This window comes from Lithobates pipiens, unplaced genomic scaffold (assembly GCF_037356315.1).
Source record: "Lithobates pipiens isolate NorthernLeopardFrog02 unplaced genomic scaffold, aLitPip1_a1.2 Scaffold_25, whole genome shotgun sequence".
Classification (NCBI taxonomy): Eukaryota; Metazoa; Chordata; class Amphibia; order Anura; family Ranidae; genus Lithobates; species Lithobates pipiens.
In genome coordinates this window covers 38,073,799-38,095,358 of record NW_027507787.1, presented here as the reverse complement: position 1 = coordinate 38,095,358, position 21,560 = coordinate 38,073,799, and the positions used below count along the sequence as shown (strand labels likewise).

Below are 21,560 nucleotides of genomic sequence, written 5' to 3'. Positions count from 1 at the left end.
ACAATTTTCTTTTTTTTTTTTTTTTTTTTTTTTTTTTTTTAAAAGAACACTTTCACAAATTAAAAAAAAAAGCACAATAGTTACCTCAATTTCTGTGTATAATGTGAAAAATGATGCTATAAATAGATGCTTAACATTTTTACTTAAAAATCTCCATAAGCTACAGTTTTTACAGGTTACCAATTTAGAGTTACAGGGGAGGTCTGGTGCTACAATTATTGTTCTCGCTCTAACATTCGTGGCGATACCTCACATGTGTGGTTTCAGCGCCGTCTACATATGCAGGTGTGACCTAGATATGCATTTTGTTTTGGAGTGCGAGGGGATGTAAACATCCCTTGTAATCGGAGTAGGGCATGACAGGTAATCCTTACAGAGAGATCTGCGGTCTATAAGTCTCCACATCTCTACTCTATGCTGGAAAGCCTGAAATCCCCCAAAAAATATAAAATCGATCTCTTTTGAGGCTTTCCAGGTAAAAAGACGGCAGTGTTTACATCTGCAGCGCCAGAAGAGACGTTGCTTGGAGCCTCCAAGGGTTATGCAGATGGCCGGGGACAACTGGTAAACCACCACCACAGGCGGATTCATTCTCTGGCTCACTGATCACACGGGCGACCTCGGAGAAGCACCAGAGTGCGGCGGGAGGCAGGCCTGTAAAAGCATTTAAAGCGGAGTTCCACCCAAAAATGGAACTTCCGCTTTAAGCACTCCTCGCCCTCTTACATGCCACATTTGGCATGTCATTTTTTTTGGGGGGAGGGGGGGGGCTTTGTTAGGAGGGGGACTTCCTGTCCCACTTCCTCCTTCCGCCCAGGGACCGCCAAGGCGACTCCTCCTTTCGCCTTAGGTGGCCCCTCCCTCTAAGCAATCTCCTGGGACACACGACAGGTCCCAGGAGATCGCCTATCCACTAAGGGAGAGCAGCGCGACTTGCGTGCCCAGCCATGAAGCCGAAAGCTGTCACAGCCGGGTGCCCAGAGTGACAATGGAGGCGCCGGCGGAGAGGAGGGTGAGAGGTGCGACACCCCGTTCGGCCGCATTGCTGGACCGTGGAACAGGTAAGTGTCTGTTTATTAAAAGTCAGCAACTACACTTTTTGTACCTGCTGACTTTTAATAAGCCTGGAACTCCACTTTAAGCAGCTACATAGCCATTATGATGACTTTTGCATTGCAGGGAATCGTGGGCTTAAAAAAAAGATACAGTATATGGATGATGCCTGTAGCTGCTGGCTTGTATAACAGTGTAAATTTGCTTTCCCCTAAAAATAAATCAACACAGTCATTATTTTTGGAATTTGGTGTTTACAAGTTAAAATCAATATTTTTTGCTAGAAAATTACTTGGAACCCCCAAACATTATTTTTTTTAGCAGAGACTCTAGAGAATAAAGCGGCGATTGTTGCAATATTTTATGTCACACGGTATTTGCGCAGCGGTGTTTTAAACGCAACTTTTTGGGAAAAGGGACACTTTCATGAATTAAAAAAACGAAACAGTAAAATTAGCCGAATTCTTTTGCATAATGTGAAAGATAATGTTACGCTGAGTAAATAGATACCAAACATGTCACACTTTATAATCGCACGCACTCGTGGAATGACGACAAAGTACGGTACCTAAAAATCTCAATAGGCGACTATTTAATTTTTTTTTACGGTTACCAGGTTAGCGTTACAGAGGAGGTCTAGATCTAGAATTATTGCTTTCGCTCTGCCAATCGCGGCGATACCTCACCTCACATGTGTGATTCGAATACCGTTTACATATGCAAATGCGACTTCTGTATGCGTTTTCTTTGCTTCCCGGGGACGGCGGGCGCTTTAACAATTTTTTTTAAATTAATTTTTAAATAAAAAATCTTAAATTTTGATCACTTTTATTGCTGTCACAAGGAATGTAAACATCCCTTGTGACAGTAATAGGTGGTGACAGGTACTCTTTATGGAGGGATCGGGGGTCTAAAAGACCCCCGATCCCTCCTTTACACTTCAATGTATTCAGATTGCCGAAAACGGCAATTCTGAATACTATATATTTTTTTTAAAACCGGCGCCATTGGCAGCCGAGTAAACGGGAAGTAACGTCATGACGTCGCTTCCGTGTTTACTATTAGGAGACTGGAATGACGCCGATTACGGCGTCATTCCAGTTCCTCCCCAGCAGCCGTGAATCAGATTATGAATCGGTGCTCCCGATCGAGCGGGAGCACCGGTAACAGCGACGTCCCCTCCCGCTCCTCCGGCATAACAGCCGAGCAGTTGTTATGGCTGGATAGCCAATCATCCGCTGTAAAAAAGCGGTACCGGGATGGTGCTTGCAGGTGCGCACATCTGTGTAAGCTCGGTGGGAAGGGGTTAATGTCTAAATCGCTGGCAACCAAAGTGAGTACACCCCTAAGTGAAAATGTCCAAATTGGGCCCAATTAGCTATTTTCTCTCCCCAGTGTCATGTGACTCGTGTTACAAGATCTCATGGCGAGCAGGTGTGTTACATTTCGTGTTATCGCTCTCCCTCTATCACTTTTTGAGGGGACAGCAAATGTACACTGTTATACAAGCTGTACACTCACTACTTTACATTGTAGCAAAGTGTAATTTCTTCAGTGTTGTCACATGAAAAGATTTAAAATATTTACAAAAATGTGAGGGGTGTACTCACTTTTTTGTGAGATACTGTTTATGCGTGAAGACAGCAGATATATATGCAAAATTTATGTAGGGGAGATTTGTTTAATCTCTGTGTATCATCTGAGGCTGTTCACTTCACTGGGTATATGTGAGGGTTTACATCCACTTTAAGGCCCACTGTTTGTTTTCTTTCTGTAGCTGCTTGAGTAGGGAAGCCTGTCCCCTGCCAGCATCTGCAGATTGGGGCCCTTGTTCTCTCTGTGGAGAAAGTGGCCGTATGCCTAGTGAAGTGACTGGCCTCAGGTGATACAGAGATTAAACAAATCCTCCTACATAAATTGTACCAATCTGTCTGCAGCCCTTTCTTCTTTACATCCGTTTAAAGTGCTAAATTTTAAAGCTTGTCTGAAAGTTCACAAAAAAGTGGGTGGAAAGCTGAAGTTACACACTGCAGAACTCAGGAGAGCTCTGGGATCTGATTGGAGGGAAGAAACACCCCCCCCCCCCCTTCCACACAGCACACAGGATCAGAGATGAGGCTGTCAATGAGCTGGAGGTCCCTCCCCATCACCATTTTCTCTTGAAGTCAGGAAAACTTGAGAAAAGGGATTCATGTAGATAGAGGAAAAAAGGCAGAAATTACACTTTGTGCTCTTATTGAAGACAAGTATACACTATAGAGGGATATGCTTTGTAGCTTGTAGCAGTTATGTAGGTCCTTCGTCTGCTTTTGCGCCATGCGTTGCTGTATTGTTGGCATTTTTTAAATATGTTGAAGTGGGATTGAAATGAATGGAGCGCTTTATAAACCCTCAGCAACAGTTAAAGTGGTTGTAAACCCTTACAACCAACTTTGACCTACAGGTAAGCCTAGATTAAGGCTTACCTGTAGGTCCAAGAAATATCTCCTAAACCTACACGGTTTAGGAGATATTTGCCGTAAGACAGGCACCGCTGTCTACGGTGCATGCGCCGTTGACAGCCGTGCGCAGGCGCACTGAGCGTGCCACTGTCAACGGCGATATGCCACGAGTGGCGGCTCCCGTGCGCATGCGCGGGAGTGACGTCACTGCGGCTTCGCCGAATGACAGCCGCGGAGCAGTGAGACCCACCGAGAAGATGGACGCTCCGGACTACAGGGGACAGCAGTGACTTTGCTGGCTCCTGTGTCAGGTAAGTGACACATAATGGGCTACTATGCAATGCATAGTAGTCCATTATGCTTTACCTTTGCAGGGAAACAAAGAGGAAGTAAACTCATCAGGGTTTACTTCCTCTTTAAGCTAAATAAGTATGTAGATTATGACCAGCCAAGCTAGTGTTGGATAGTGGGGAAGGGTTAGAATCTCTGACAGTGTGTTACTGCTGTCTGTACCCCCATTGTGAACATTTCCCCAAACTTCCTGTTCTGTCTGACACTTTTTTTTTTTTTTTTTTCCAAATAGACAGGAAGTAGAGAGAGAAAACTCCCGGGGAGTGACACAGACAGCAATATGCAGTTGACAGAGGTTCTAAGACTTCACCAGTCTATGCAAAATATAAAATAAAAATGTTTGGATGGAGTTGGGTTTTAATATTCTTCAGAGGGACATTGTGGTCTAAACGGGCACAAAGTATGGGTAACATGGTTGTAAACATACAATGGGGGTTATTTACGAAGGGCAAATCCACTTTGCACTACATGTGCACTTGGAAGTGCAGTCGCTGTAAATCTGAGGGGTAGATCTGAAATGAGGGGAAGCTCTGCTGATTTTATCATCCAATCATTTGCAAGCAAAAATGCTGCTTTTTGTTTTCCTTGCATGTCCCCCTCACATTTACAGTGACTGCACTTCCATGTGAACTTTCAATGCACTTGTAGTGCAAAGTGGATTTGCCTTCTGTAAATAACCCCCAATGTTTTATTGACTCTAATACAGTTATAACTCATTTTGAGTAAACCCAAAAGTGGAACCTCCACTTAACTGCTTCCGTCCTTCTCCCGTTGCCACATTTGGCATCTTTTTAGGGGGTAACTGTGCCTTGGATGTCCCCCCCCCCCCCCTCCTCCACCACTGGGCCAATTAGAAAACACAGTGCAATTCACGCATACACTGTAGGGAACTAGGAGTGGCGACGGCTGCGCCCAATCCAAAAACCGGCTCGGGTGCCAACATCGTGGGTAAGCGTCCTTATAATAAAAGTCAGCAGATACAGTATTTGTAGTTGCTGACTTTAAAAAAAAAATATTCATGGGTGGGCGGGCGGAAGTCCTCTTTAAGCCTGGTACACACTAACAGCTCGGGATTAGCTGCTGTACCAACGGTCTGATTTTAATACAGAGATCTCCCCCCGCTGAGCTATTGTGTTCTGATGGGGAGACTGCAGCCCCCCCCCAAAAAAAAAGAAATATTCAGGTTAGCAAACACTTTAATGTATTTTCTTTTTCCCCCTAACAGAACCATGTTTCAAACCCTGAAATATGTCTGCACGGCGCATGGCATAAGGAAAGGACTGTACCGAGGTCTGTCTCTGAACTACATTCGCTGCATTCCTTCTCAAGCTGTGGCATTCACAACATATGAGTTTATGAGGCAGATTTTGCACTTAAATGAATCTCCACCTCCAAAGTAGCAAGATTATAGCATCTGAAGCCTTGCACAACAAAATCATTTTATAATCGGATATTTGCAGAAGAGCGATCGTCAGTTTAAAGTTCCTGAATCTAGTTAATACAGTTTATTCTACAATAAAGAGTTAAATGAATAAATTTTATTAGGTACCTGGTGGCAGTATCAAGTAAATGCCTCTTTTTTGTAATATATGAAATATTTTTTTTTTTTTTTTTAAGAGTGATTTTTATAAAAACCTCTAATTATATTTATGGATCGTTGTAATTTAATGACACACTTCTAGCTCTGACAGAATAGAAAATTGCAGCTGGCTGACTTTTGTAAAATGGATGTAAAATAATATATATAAATGATTTAGAAATTTTGTACTGACCTTTCTGTTTAGCAGTTCTTTGTGTTTTCACTGGAGTAACTTAAAATTTTTTTTTTTTTTTTTTTCTCGTGCAATTTTGGATTTATCACAATTTTATTACAATTTCGATTTTTTTTCTTTTTATTTTATTTTTTTTAAATGGAGAAATAATATGTAATACATTATGCTTTGTAATGCAAAAGCCAGAAGACAATTTATAAATAATGCTGCAATATCTTGCTTATAAGAGACGTGTTTCACACGGGATCTTAAAGCTGAACTCAAGGCTAACAGATTAATGCACAGATGAAATACAAATCCTTTAAAAGGTAAAGCTGCTCTCTTATATGGATTTCTGTCCATCCAGTCTTCAGAATTACACATCTGCTGCCACTCTGTACAGTTCTGCCTGTCAAGAATTGATGTTTTTTTTTTTTTTTGTTTTGGTTTTTTCTACTGCGTGTCAAATAACTTTTACAGGTCTTGTCGCCACCTCCTGACTGGACAGTAAAAGGAGAAGCAGCAGACTAACTTCATAATTGGATTTCCCCTCCTATCAGCACACTCCTTGTACTGCAGCACAACTTATTGGCTCCTTGTGCTTCTCCCTTTCCCAGTCTGGGATCTGCTGTACAAGGGATTGCAAAAGTCTGTCAGGTGCTTGCACTTTAAAAAAACATATACTGAAGAATATATTAATGAATACAGAGCTGCATTTAAGCTGAATTCCAGGCAAATTAAAAAAAAAAAGACACATAATGCAGCTTGGTACTTTAACTTTTCTTTAAAAAGATCAATTGCAACCTTTTATCAAAATTGACGTATTAGAAAGTATTTTAAGAACAAAAAACTCACTTGAATATTTCAAGTTCTCTTATTCCTGTTTGTCATACAAAGCACAAATATTGTCATGTAATAATTTCATTACGTTTGACCCTGAAGTTGTTTCATTTTTTTTTTTTCACCTTCATAATGTGCACCTTTTATAGAATGTAAAATTTAATAGAGATTGATAACTTTCAGTATCATACCTTCACCAATTGATAGAAGCAGATCATAATGTTGGATATATACAGTAAATGTAAAGTAGGTAAGGCTTCTGCACTTACCATGGAGATTGGCTTTAATCTCCCAACAGATGAAAACATAAAAGACCAATCTGATGTGTCCTTGTGTTCCATGAAGAGAAAAAAAAAAATAAAAAATAAAAATAAATAAAATAATACAAGGTGTTCTGTGAATGAAGGCCATGCTGAGAGAGGTACCAGTTGTGATGCCGCTTGGCAGAGGACCCAAAAGATCTTGGCGATCGCAGTGGTAGTGCTGACTACTACTGTGATTGTCAGCTTCCCTAGTGGAACCCTTAGGTATTAGATATGCATACTTACATTCTACCAAGCTGGACCAATAAAAGTATGTAATCAAGATTGTACTTTGAAGTTCAACTTTAAACCAAATTTGCAGCAAAACAATTAAAAACCTTGTAAAAGGCGACAGAATATCTGAGTGTCCCACAGCCTCAGTGTGCCTCAGATCTACGCTCTTCAAAAGCTACTCCAGGTTGAAGAATCTTTAGCATCCAACACACTTCAAGTGTGGCAAGTGCCTGGTCCACCTGCTCTCTACTACATCACTACAGTAGTGGCGTAGTCTGTTCTATTTTTCTACTTTTGCATCAGGGGCTGTTTTAAAAAAAAAAAAAAAAGGACAGCCCTGATTTCTTTGGTTAGATGGTGGAATGGATGCTCTTTTGCCTCTTTAAGTCATTTTCATGCTAGTTTTGTATATAGCAACCCAGCTGCTCATGAGTAGAGCCATGTGCTATGCACTTTGGCTGTGTCACCCATTAAAAGCACTACCTATTGACTGACGCAGGTAGATTGATTTACTAAAGGCAAATAGGATGTTTACTTTGCAAAGGAATTTTCCCTTAGCTTAGTAAATATGGTGAAAACTCACTTTGCAAGGAATAACCAAAGAAAGAAGTATTTTTGCTTGGACGATGGAGGTTGGCAAAGCTTTACCTAATTCACTAAGCTAAGAGATAATTCCCTTGCAGAGTGAATTGCCTGATTGCCTTTAGTATATCAACCCCAAAAAGTCTAGGTAGTTCTGATACATGGAAAATACTGCTGTTAATTATTCCAACCAAACCCACCTTCATGATTAATTTAGTTCCTAGAATCATTTCTCTGTCCCCTTTTGTTAGAATAATGCAGTATATTAAAATGTTGCTTTTTCTGTTATCCCCACTAAACTTTTGTAATCTTTTCTTATTCCTTAAATCAAGGGTAGGCAACCTTTAAAGAAGTGGAGATCTGCCTGAACAACATGAGAGAAGTCTAAGATCACCAAGCAGAGTGTTGCCTCCTCATACCTGATTTAAACTTCTAATTGCTGTACAACCATGTCGCAATCTCATGTATTGCACGGCAATCATTGGTTTAAATCAGGTGGTGAAGAGGCAACATATTGCCTCCTCACCACCTGTGAAACACACTTAGATCGCTTTTCAGAGGAGCAGCAGTCCCTGAATGAGTCCTTAGTTGCATTGGGCAGCGGCTTTCTTAGGGTTCGTTCATTCATAAATTTGAAGAGTGGTGGTAAAACCCTGCCGTTGAGTTGGGACTTTACCGTCCCCAATCCCTACCTCCTTTTAGCTGCTGAGGCAGCGGGCAAAGGTGTACACATGTTGCAGCATGTAAGTAAATGGGGCCACTCTGCAAGCACCCCACAAGGGAGTTAAACCAGGTGGTGAGAAAGCAACACAACGCTTCTATTATGCCCAGTCTATTGCTTGACATTGACCTGACGATCTCTTCTTTTCTTCTGCTGATATAACTCGTGACTGTTAGCCAGGATAAGAGGTGGAGTGCAGTTGGTATCACTCCGCGTGGGACAGGAGCCATCACTACAGAGGGGGTATCAGCTTATGTGGCTCTTGCTCCCTACTACAGCTCCAACTTTACAAGTAGTCCATCTGCTTTGCACTCTGCTTGATGCTTTGGAATGGTGGGTCAGCAAGCCCAAACTGAGATCTACCAGTCACCTGATTGCGATCCTCCCCTTACATAGTGTCATGGCTTTTATATAACAGACAGACAGGAAGAAGAAGGCTCACTATTAAAAAAAAAAAAAAAAGTGATGACATTAAAGATTTTGGTTTTGTGACAATTCTATATATTTTTTAATTACGTGATGGGTTTTGTCACTTGCCATCTACATGTCCTGTATGAGTTATTGCATTTTTTGTTTGTGTTTTTTTTTGTTTTTTTTTATAGAAGAGGTTTAATGTAAAAGTGATGTCAGCATTTTTTTTTTTTTTTTTTTTTTTGCAATAAGCACCATATTCCTGGAGGCACTGTAGTTTGTAGTATCTGGACTACTGAATTTCACCAGTGTTGTAAAACCTGCACACAGATATGTTCTTTTATCTGATCTTGTATTTAATTATTTTTGCACATGAACAGTTCATTTTAGTATGTTTGTTTCTTTAATTTCGTCGTGTCACAATAAAGTTTTAGTTTTTTCAATAGCTTGAGGTGACTGAAGAATAAAATCATTATACACTTTTAGAATTGCTGCATACTTTCATTAAATTGATGTTAATGATGGTGTGTTTGTTTCATTTTACTTGCACGGTAAAGCCTTCTTATGAAGGTATTCATATGTCTCATTCTATCACATATCCAGAAAAAACAAGATTAATAATAATTTCTGGATTAGATGCAGCTTTCAAAAAACCCACCAAAACCACTAGATGTAATGGAAGTCTATGGCAAAGTGCAGGTAACCCGCTTGTACACTGCGCTGCATCTATGTGAAAGTGCTCTTATGAATATACAGTCTTATTGGATTCCAAGCCCTACTCTACAGAAGCTATGGTTTCTATACACTTCACTTATGGTAACCCAAGTCTGAATGACTATGCAGTTTGGAATAAATGGCTCCATAATATTAGGCTATAGTTGTACTATACACCAACTCTCTAAAAGAGATTAAAATACTCTTCTAAGCAAAAAGCCTTTACGTTAGAATTCCAGCTGAAGCTAAATTAGTCTTAACGCTCCCTCTCTCCTCTTCACACCTGTACTAACTAACCTGTGTAAAAAAAGATGTACATACTTACCTTTCTTTATTGTACATCATGGGACACAGAGCACCATAGTAATAACTATGTGGGTTATAGGCCACCTTTAGGTGAATGGACTCTGGTATAACCAAAAAGGAAACAGGAAGTGACCATCTCTATATAACCCCTCCCATACCGGGAGTATCTCAGTTTTTTTTTTTGCCAGTGTCTAAGGCGTTGGTCATGGTTGATGAAGTGCTAAGTGAGCTCCGCAAAGTAATCCCTGGCGGGATCAAGGGGCTGTGCAAACGGATCCATCTAAAGCCAAATGGATGGTACCTGGGCCTCGTACAAAGAAGAAACTAGGTTTTTGCCTGTAATGCTTCTCTTTCGAGAGCTGGACCCTGTGATCCGGCACCTTGGTCATGTTAATACAGCCAAAGAGTTTTCTGGCAGTGGTGCTGTACAGGTCCAAGGGAGTGGACCCATAAAAGGGGACCCGGTCCTTGAAGGTCTGGCATGACACGGCCCGCCATGATAGGTGAAGGCTGGCTCTATCTGTGATAATTTCCATCAGTCCTGCGGCCGAGATCAGGCAAGTCAGAAAGACAGGGAATGTGTGTGTGTATGTGTATGTGGATATATATATATATATATATATATATATATATATATATATACACAGTACAGATCAAAAGTTTTGACACACCTTCTCATTCAAAGAGTTTTCTTTATTTTCATGAAAAATTGTAGATTTACAATGAAGGCATCAAAACTATAAATTAACACATGTGGAATTTATATACTGAACAAAAAAGTGTGAAACAACTGAAAATATGTCTTATATTCTACGTTCTTCAAAGTAGCCACCTTTTGCTTTGATTACTGCTCCACACACTCTTGCCATTCTGTTGATGAGCTTCAAGAGTTAGTCACCTGAAATGGCTTTCCAACAGTCTTGAAGGAGTTCCCAGAGATGCTTAGCACTTGTTGGCCCTTTTGCCTTCACACTGAGGTCCAGCTCACCCCAAACCATCTTGATTGGGTTCAGGTCCGGTGACTGTGCAGGCCAGGTCATCTGACGCAGCACCCCATCACTCTCCTTCTTGGTCAAATAGCCCTTACACAGCCTGGAGGTGTGTTTGGGGTCATTGTCCTGTTGAAAAATAAATGATGGTCCAAAGGTGTGTCAAATCTTTTGGTCTGTACTGTATATATGTATGCATATATATATATATATATATATATATATATATAATATATATATAGTTCATTTGATCTTTCTGGTGATGCCTTGCTGCCACTAGATGGTATAAAAGCTACATACCTGGCTTCCAGCATTTCATGCTTCCCCCTGCGATGTGCTTAAGTGTCCGCGAATGCGAGAGGTTAGGTTCTGCCCTGCTGAAGACCCGTCACCCCCCCCCCCCCCCCCCCCCGATCTGCCCTCACTACACGGCCGGCTATCTCCGCACAGAGTGTGGGAAAAGTATCCTTAAAATAAAAAAATTACGTGGAGCAAAGGGCTCACTGCTTCAAAGCTTTACTCTCTGGGAGTGTCTGGTTGGCTAACAGAGGGACACAGAGCGCACGAGGACACATAAGCTGTATGGGTGTGTGGATACAGGCATTTCGAACGGGACACGTTTACTCAGCATTAAGTCTGAGCAGATATAGCAGCATATTATGTAAATTGCTAGACTAAAGCTCAGCAGTAGATGCACTTTATTTTAGTACCTCTGGTTTTTTTTGTGCTTAGGACTATGTCTGCAGAAGGGGTAATTCATCAGGGGGGAGTGCAAAGTCGCTGCGGTCAGAGCCTGGGGCTCCTAGTGGCACGCCCGCAGTTCCATTCTCCCCTGAAAAACCTGGAGCATCTGATGAATCTGAGCCATTTTGTCTCCCTCCAATGTCCCAGCCTCTGAATACGTCACTAAGGATGATTTGGCTTTGGCTATGGCTGGTTTGGAAGGGAAAATAGCTGAGATGTTAGCATCTTCCTCTTAGGAGGTGAGAAAATGCAGCAGACCCCCCCTTCTCCTGGCCTTGACCTTCCAGTATTGGAGCAACAATGGGCAGATGATATTGGGGTATCTTTGAGAGAAGGAGGTTCAGGTGACTCCTCTTAGGAGGATTCAGCGTCTGAAGAACCTTTCTCAATTTCGCAACCGCAGAAATTGCTAATCTAAACCCTTACGGAGTTGGTTCATTCTGGATATAAGTTGCCTCCTGCAGAGGTGGAGGATGTTTCCTTCCCCTCCTTGGGTTTTCTATAACCCCCACAGGGTTTGCATGCTTTACCTATGCACCCGTTACTGGAACATTTGATTTATGCTGATTAGGATCACCCAGATAACTAGTTTTCCCCCTCCTAAAAGATTTTCAATTCTTTATCCTATTGAGAAAAAGTTCTTAAAGAGATGGGATTTGCCAGCAGTAGATGCGGCTATCTTCTCTGTGAACAGGAGTTTAAGGGCTCTTTCACATGGCCGAGCCGTTCAGGTCTGCCTGTCAGTTTTTCTGGCGAACCTGAACGGATGCTCCATAGACCTCTATGGAGCATCGAATGTTAGCGGTGACATGTTCGCTGACATCCGATCTGAAAAAGTGTGACGGAGGAGAAACCTACTTTTCCATCCACCATTGGATCGGGTGACGATGGACTCTGCGGTCCGTCATCACCCGATCTCCCATAGGGGAGAGCAGCGCTCTGAAAGGTCCGTCCCTGCACAGTGTGCAGAGACGGACCTGTCATCTTCCTGCTCAGCGGGGATCGACTGAGCGATCCTCGCTGAACAAGCGGATATCCATGGGGCGGATCATCACTGATCCGCCCCGTGTGAAAGAGCCCTAACTTGTCCAAGTGGACAATGTACAAGCATTTAGTGATAAGAACTTTGAATCTCTACTTAAGGCCTCATTTGCTGTAGCTGGTGTGGTAGTACAACCTGCAATGGCAGCAATAGGTATCTGTTAATCCCTTCGGGATGAATTCAAGGAGGTTTTAAAAAAATAAAAAATAATGTTCCTGCTCAAACTGAAGAGGCCCAAGGTTTACCTGAGCTATCTAGGGCCCTATACTTTGCAGTAGATGCTATCAAGCATTTTATCCATCAGGCGTCTTGCCTTGCGCTTATGTTGATACATATGCGCATGATTCTGTAACTGAATAGCTGGTCAGCCAAGTTACCCGGAGGCAAAAAGCTCTTGGCTGGGTTTCCGTTTCATGGAGAAAGGTTGTAACCACCTCCTTAGATGTCTGGGGCAACAGCCTCCAGGCAGTCTCGACGGCCTCCACCATCAAGGGCAAAGGATAAGCCTCATAACCAGACACAGGGCTACAAAAAGCCCTGGAGTCAGAAGTCCACAAAACAGAGTCCCAAGGCTTCCTTGTGAAGGGGCACCCCCGCTCGATCAAGTAGGGGGAAGACTGTGGTGGTTTTTAGAAACTTGGCAAGAGGAAATCCAAGATGAGTGGGTCCTCTCTGTAGTAGCCCTAGGCTACAAACTAGAGTTCCAAGAGTTTCCACCATCACGTTTTCTAAGATCAAACATACCCAAGGATCCAGTAAAGAAAAATTCCTTATTTCTGACACTGGATCGATTACTGTATCAGGCAGTGATAATAGAGGTTCCCTCAGAAGAGAGGGACATGGGGTTTTATTCAAATTTCTTTATGGTACAAAAACCAAATGGAGATGTCAGACCCATTCTAGATCTCAGGAATCGGAATCACTTCCTAAACATCCGCTCTGAATGGAGTCGATTCGGTCAGTTGTTTCCACCCTACCAGGAGGAGAGGTTCTAGCATCCATAGATATCAAGGATGCGTATCTATATTTGCCAATATTTCCCGCTCACCAGAAGTTTCTGCGGTTTGCGGTAGAGCAGCACCACTTTCAGTTTGTGGCCTTGCCTTTTCGGGTTAGCCACTGCTCCCCGACTGTTTACAAGAGTGTTAGCCACGGTACTAGCAAGCCAGGGTATAGCAGTAATAGCATACCCAGATGACCTGATACTGGTAGATCAGTCAATAGCAGGGTTAAATCAAGGGGTATCCAGAACAGTCATTTATCTGAGACACCTGGGTTGGATTCTCAATCTAGAGAAATCATCCTTACAGCCGGTAAGAAGGCTGCAGTATTTGGGCCTGGTGATAGACACAACCCAGGAAAGGGTGTTCTTGCCTCAGGCAAAGGTCAATGCTCTAAGAGAGCTGGTCTAGGCGGTCAATGCAAAGAAGGGTCCTTCCATTCGTCTTTGCATGAAACTACTAGGGAAGATGGTAGCTTCCTTTGAAGTGGTTCCCTATGCCCAGTTCCATTCAAGACTGTTACAATACACTATTCTGTCTGCTCGGAACAAACAGATCCAAGCCTTGGATTATCCAATGAATCTGGCTCCAAATGTATGCCAGAGTCTCAACTAGTGGTTGATACCCAGGAATTTACAGAAGGGGAAATCCTTCATTCCAGTTTCCTGCAAAGTAGTAACTAAGGATGCCAGCCTATGGGACTCGGAAGCAGTTCCAGAAGAGACCACGGTTCAAGGAAAGTGGTCAGAGTCCGAGAAGACCTTGCCCATCAATATCCTAGAGATTCAGGCAGTAATTCTAGCTATAATAGCCTGGATGTCCAGGTTGAGGAATTCTCCTGTCAGGATACAATCTGACACTGCCACAGCAGTGGCCTATATCTATCACCAAGGAGGCACCAGAAGCCATGCTGCCCAAAGGGAGGTGGACCATATTCTGTCTTGGGCAGAGAAACGTTCCTTGCCTATCTGCAGTTTACATTCCAGGAGTGGAAAACTGGCAGGCTATCAACAGTTGTTGCCAGAGAATGGTCTCTACATTCCGATGTCTTTTTGGCCATATGCCAAAGAGGGGGTATGCTGGACGTAGATCTATTGGCGTCAAGGTTCAACAAGAAGTTGGACAACTTTAGTGGTGAGAACAAGGGATCCACTTGCACTCGGAGTAGATGCGTTAGCGATTCCATCCCCCCAAATGCTCACCGGAGCTCCCTCTCAACCCAGCGATGTGCACAAGAGCTGAGCTTCTCCTGGGTCTCTCAATTCTCATTGGCTGAGACAGCAACAGGAGCCATTGGCTCCTACTATGATCGATCACAGCCAGTAAGCCAATGAGGAGAGAGTGGGGGTGGGGCCGAGCCTTGGCTCTGTGTGCTCTATGGATGCATGGAGTGGGGTTCAGGAGTGAGCACACACCAGTGCCCCCAGAGCAAGCGGCTTGCTGTTGGGGGCACTGGCTGAGGAAGAGGAGCCAGGAGTGCTGGCGGGGGACCTAAAAAAAGGAGGATCATCGCTGCTCTGTGCAAAACCACTGCACAGGGCAGGTAAGTATAACATGCTTTTTTTCTTTAAATTAACCTTTAATATCATTTTAACAAAAGTCCCTGTTAATCTACATGCAGCATAGGTACAGTATAGGTATAATATAGTCTTAGCACAGGTGCAAGGTAGATGTGGTTCAGATGAGGCAAAGGTCCAGTATATTGCAGTATAAGGTTGATATAAGAGCAGTATCGATTGCAGTATGGGTGATGTATGGACATTTGGTGTTCTGCTCTCTCAGTGGCCCAGTCCCTGCTAGCAGTATCAGCAATGTGCGAATAGCCCCCTCACCAGTTCCTGGGATACTGCAGTGACTGTAAAAAGGGGGGCCCCCCTCAGTCTCTCCCTGAAAGCCTCCAGGGATCAGCAGTGGGAAGCAGAGGGTGAGTGGATGCTCCAGTATCCCTGCGGCAGCGATGCAGGTGCTGTGATGTGGGTGCCCTCCGGGTGTCTTCACTCCTAGTCTCAGATCTCCGCTGGCAGGTGAATATTCAAACAGAGGTTGCATTAGCTATATATATTTTTAATCTAGTTGGAAAAAAAAAAAGACACTAATTTATCTAGTTTAACCAACATATAAAAAAAGTGCTCTCTCTCTCTCTACCTCCATCAATGTCAAGAGGAAGACCTTTCCCAGGCGGTTTAATAAAAAAAAAAATAAAAAAAAAACTCCACTACACTACTACTATACAGTGCCTATTTGGATCTGTAGTGTAAGGAGTCTATTTGTACTATTATACAGCCGCTGTCTGAAACTACATCTACCAGCATAGAAGTCTATGGGGTTGCTTGGCTTTTGCTCTCCCCCTGCTGGCCAGAGGAGAATGGTGCAGCATAACATCAGTGTCTCAGTAGAGGGAGAGAAGAATAAAAGGCAATTCTCCATTTTGCTGTAGCCCAACACCTGGCTACACTGGGATAATTTTGCACATGTATGTATTTATTTATTTAAGAAATTGACCCAGAGATAGTTTTGTTAAAAAATATTTTTTTTGTACAGGGGTGGACACATTTTTTTATAAATGCATTATAACACATACCTGCCAACTTTTTGAGATGGGAACGAGGGACACTTATTAGCAAAAGTATGTAGGTATAGGACACCCCCCCTTCCATGTCCCCTTAAAGAAGAATTATACCAAAAAAATGATTAGTTAAACCCACATGCTTTTTTTTTTTTACCACTACAATTCCTTTATACTGACTTTTGACATTTACAAATGCAGGAATTTAGAAATTGGATGAAAGGTTTAGCACTGGGGAACACTTTTTGAAAGATAAAAAGTGCATTTTATATACAACTATATAGATCAGACCAAAATGAGGGACAAATGAGGAGGAAAGAGGGACAGAGTCACTTTGTTCCAAATCAGGGACAGTCCCTCGAAATCTGGGATACTTGGGAGCTATGCTAACATAATAGGTTGTTTGCATTCTATGCACTGAGGTGAAAAACCTCCTGTAATGCTGCAGCCCCACCCCCTGAGCCCCCGTTTTACTTACCTGTACCCCCTCTATCACGTCTCGGGGACGAGCACACCAGAAAAAGCCGGTCTCTTGGGTCCCGATTGCTGTCAATCAAATCCAATGACCTGGGGGGCGGGGCTGAGTCCTACATTCGGCTTCTATGGACGCTGAATGAAAGACTCGGGAGCACGCCCGCAATGTAACCCCCCAGGAGAGCGCTTCTCCCAGGGGGTTATCTAATGAGGGGAGGAGCAGAGAGAGACATCAAGGGACCCCAGAAGAGGATGTTTGGGGCCACTCTGTGCAAAACGAGCTGCACAGTGGAGGTAAGTATGGCATGTTTGTTATTTAAAAAAACAAAGCTTTAGTGTCACTTTAAGTGCCCGTTCACACTACCGCGACTTGTCAGGCGACTTAGCCGCCTGACAAGTCGCGCTCCGTTCTGTACTAGTCGCTCCGACTTAGAAAAAGGTTCCTGTACTATTTTTGGGGCGACTTCAGGCGACTTGCATTGACTTCTATACAGAAGTCGTTTTGCAAGTTGCCACTGAAGTCTTTTGCAGGTCGCGTCTGTGAGTCGCGCTGCAAGTCGCGTCGCCCCTGTGTGAACGGGCACTAAGTGTTGCACTTTGAAAAGCTGCTATTTTATTTACTAATAATATCGCACCATGGTACCTGCACTGCCAGAATTACTGCACACACCATGGTACCTGCACTGCCAGAATTACTGCACCCACCATGGTACCTGCACTGCCAGAATTACTGCACATACCATGGTACCTGCACTGCCAGAATTACTGCATGCACCATGGTACCTGCACTGCCAGAATTACTGCACGCACCATGGTACCTGCACTGCCAGAATTACTGCACGCACCATGGTACCTGCACTGCCAGAATTACTGCACGCACCATGGTACCTGCACTCAGGGCCGCTAATAGGGCAGTACAACCAGCCCTGTTGTACCGGGCCCAGCCAGCAGAGGGGGCCCGAGCAGCTTTTAACTTCTAGCTAAAAAAAAACAAAAAAAAAAAAACGAAACCACTATATTAACCTGCACCCACTTGATTACTAACATATATAAGGAATATATATTCATTTCCTGGGCCCCATCAGGTTACCAGAGGGGCCCAGGAGGTGAAACCAGAAGAGGGACTTTTTTTCCATTTTCGGGTGCAGGGATACAATGCTGTGCCGCATGCTGCTCTCAGTATACCTGCACAAACTAAAGTTCTTCCTGCTCACTGTATGCCTCTCCGGCGGATGGATATTACTGTTATACGGCTCCCTTCATTCAGTAAGTTCTGCAGCTTGAGGGACTTATCACTGGGATGGCTGAGACAGACAGAGCAGCAGGAGTAATCTGGTCAACGGCAGTGGTACACAGGAAAGCAGTCCCCTGCACATACACACACACTGACAGGTCACACTATTGTAGCATGTGCAGTCCCCAGACTCTGTGTGCTCATGGTTATTATCATTATGATGATCAGAGCACAGTAGGTGCTGTATGAATCTGTCAATGTAACATGACTGTGTGGTGCCGACTTTCCTGATATATGGCTGTACTGTGTGTTACAGACTATAACTCAGCACAGCCATAACAAAGTCAGCATCACACAGTCATGTTACACTGACAGAGCCATACAGCACCTGCTATGCTCTGAACATCATAATGATAATGACCATGAGCACATAGTGAGATGCTACTTTTACACATGTGATGGGGGAAGGGACAGTAAAAACACATAGCCAAGCTGCATTTTTACCACCCCCAAACCACTCCCCTTTCATAACCTTTCACCCAAGCTTTGCAATTAGGTCCTTTTTCATGCAGACCTGATTGAAAGCTCCGTATGAAGACACAAACTGAATGGGCACAGATGTCAAAACACTGACATCTCTCCCATTCAGATGCAGTTATGATTGGTGGGGTGCTGTAAATGTTAAATGTTCCAGCTCCTGCCTCAAGACACCCCCCTCCCCCCACCCTGACAGCATGGAGGCAGGGGTGGGGTTATGGGCGGAGCCAGGGTGGGTTGTGGGCGGGGTCAATGGGGCCCCGTCAGGTAGGCTGTATGGGGCCCCATGATTTCTAACAGCAGCCCTGCCTGCACTGCCAGAATTACTGCACGCACCATGGTACCTGCACTGCCAGAATTACTGCACGCACCATGGTACCTGCACTGCCAGAATTACTGCACGCACCATGGTACCTGCACTGCCAGAATTACTGCACGCACCATGGTACCTGCACTGCCAGAATTACTGCACGCACCATGGTACCTGCACTGCCAGAATTACTGCACGCACCATGGTACCTGCACTGCCAGAATTACTGCACGCACCATGGTACCTGCACTGCCAGAATTACTGCACGCACTATGGTACCTGCACTGCCAGAATTACTGCACGCACTATGGTACCTGCACTGCCAGAATTACTGCGCACACCATGGTACCTGCACTGCCTGAACTACATCATTACACCATGGTACCTGTACTCTCTTAACCCCGCACTGTCAGTGTGAAAGGGCTCTTAAATCAGTGAAGGAATACCGTAAGTGACGTACACTAAAGAGTTTGGCACTCATGGATTTTCGCCCATCATCAGCTTTTTAATGTGAGTTATTAGCTGTTTGCTTTTAATAAATACTTTATATAACGTCAATACACTATGAGAGTCTCCTTTCTTCACCCACATACAATATATCTCTAGGATTATTGGAGACCCAGCAATCCTCAATAACATATAGAGCATTAGAAATACATAACAGAGATAACAACACAAGCTGATTTAAAGCGGTTGTATACCCTTATTTTTACCTATAGGTAAGCCTGTACGGTTTAGGAGATATTAATTTTGCATGCAGCTGCTGAAGTCAGCGGTGCATGTGCTGTGAATGCCCGGCTGAAGGTCCGCTGCCAGACCTTGCCAGGAAGAAGACTCCAACATGCATGCGTAGGAGTGACGTCATCGCAGCTCCAGTCACTCACAGTGCTGGAGCCTCGAACCCGGAAGAAATGCATTGGGCAAAATGTCAGCTCCCTCAGCGTGGACCAGGCTGCGATACGGTACATGCTAGCTCATTATGCCTTTGCCTTACATGTTTTTTTTACATGTGCGGGTATACAACCACTTTAAAGCATATTTAAGTTGAGAGGCCAGAGAGCACGGAGGTGGCACAGGAAGAAAGGGATCAAGTCGCCATATTATAAGAATTTGTCACTATGGTGAAGGGATAGATCATGGATGGCTCTCCAGGATATGAAAGACTTTTTCTTGTTTATATAATGTACCTTTGTCTCTGTGTCCAGCCGTGACACACATGATTATTGATTTATATATGCACTGTTAGCACTTTAATGGTGCAGAGGATTCATCTGCATGTCTCATAATAATTGTTTACTTATCTGCAGTTCCTACATCACTTGTATAGTTTAGTCACTTTTTACCCATTTGCAAGCATTGTGTTCATCATTATATTTCCACCTGTATGTGGATTTACAGGCACCTTCTTTTTGAAAACCATGACACTTTATGGCACTAGAGTCACTTTATTTATATTATTTGACGGACAGCGCAACATTTCCTTTTTTATTTATTATTCCCCGTCAAGATTCATGCCAGACTCAAAGGGACTGGTATGGTCGGATCAAATTCGGACCCCATTCATGGAAGTCGGACATGAAGTTGTAGGGCAAAGTCGGATCATAAGACATCTAACTTCCATGTTGTGACCCCGGCCTAAAAGTGAAGTGAAACAATTCCTCTAATTCAGTGACTTCAAAGCAATTCTGTGCTCCGCCAATGTGCAGGGTGACCACTCACCTGAAAAGTACACCTATATTCACATACATGTCATAATATGCTTTTTTGTTAGTACACAGGGTCTTCATCCCAAATAGGTGATGCGGGGCTCACAGATTCTCCTCTCCATATTCCATCATATGGAATAATACAAGGTCCATATAGTATGCAGTCATTTTGTATAAGATTTATTAAAACGACGTAGAAACTTACATAAAAAAGTTAAACTCAACAGCGAGTGTAGAAGGCAGCAAGGTGCGTGACTCTGATGCCTTCTATTTTTATATATTTTTTATGCATTGTTTTAATTTGTAGCACTGGCGACCGGGGGCACTGCCCGGTAGGGCATTTGGACACTTTCTTTGAGTAATATATATTTTTACACTTTCTAATCGGCTTGATAGCTTATAATTATCTCTTACATTGTTTTACTCAGCATATTGATATTTTATGATACCACTGTTATTGAATTGAAACACGTTTTATATGATTATTATTCACTATATTGTTTTAATTGGATTAATGCCACACCACCCACTCTATTTCATTCAAAATTCTATATGTGGCCAGCTAAGATTTTCTGTATTGTTTTGGATGGAGTGGGGAAGAGTTTAGATTTCTGTCAGGTTTTATTCCTTTCAGTGTCCTATAAGAAATGTATGTGGTACATTTGCCCTCTTCTAGCTTGTACTGTACGGTGTGCTTCACATGGTTTGCCCACTTCTGTAACACAGATAATAACAACGAGCACTCTCCAGAGAAGAGGTGGAGGTGTCTGTGAGGAGAAGACGTAGCGGCTGGCCCCGCCCTCCTTTGAGCACGTTTGTCCCGCTCGGCTCTCCGTCCTGTCAGCGCGGGATGAATGAACGGCGACCGGGGGTAATAACGGGAGAGGAGTGAACGGCGGCCGGGGGTAATAACGGGGGAGGAGTGAACGGCGACCGGGGGTGATAACGGGGAAGAGTGAAGGGTGTCCGCTGGTGACAGTGTAGTGACAGCTTTGTTGAGTGACAAGAAGGAAGCGGCATTATCCATGGCCGTACAGAGCGCTGAGCACCCCGCTCCCAGCGAGGAGGACTGGCTGGAGATGATGATGGAGAGGAGCTTCACTGACCTGGAGGAGAAGCCTGAGGATAGGTATGATCTGTAAAGGACGGGCATGATTGTGAGGGCCAGGTATGATCTGTGAGGGGCAAAGGCACGGGCATGATCTGTGGGGGGTGGGTATGATCTGTGAAGGATGGGTATGATCTGTAAGG

At 43.6% G+C, this 21,560-nt stretch overlaps 2 protein-coding genes across 2 annotated transcripts in view; both read left to right on the top strand.

Moving 5' to 3' along the window:
• Positions 1-5,610, top strand: part of SLC25A16 (solute carrier family 25 member 16) — a 50,373-nt gene extending 44,763 nt beyond the window's left edge. The window contains 1 exon segment of the mRNA XM_077454271.1: positions 5,071-5,610. Coding sequence (XP_077310397.1) covers positions 5,071-5,245 — 175 coding nt within the window. The 3' untranslated portion in view covers positions 5,246-5,610.
• Positions 5,611-21,122: 15,512 nt separating this feature from the next.
• The window catches only part of DNA2 (DNA replication helicase/nuclease 2), a 55,033-nt gene continuing 54,595 nt past the window's right edge, over positions 21,123-21,560 (top strand). Inside the window, exon 1 of the mRNA XM_077454267.1 lies at positions 21,123-21,438. Coding sequence (XP_077310393.1) covers positions 21,335-21,438 — 104 coding nt within the window. The 5' untranslated portion in view covers positions 21,123-21,334. The remainder of the gene's footprint in view (positions 21,439-21,560) is intronic.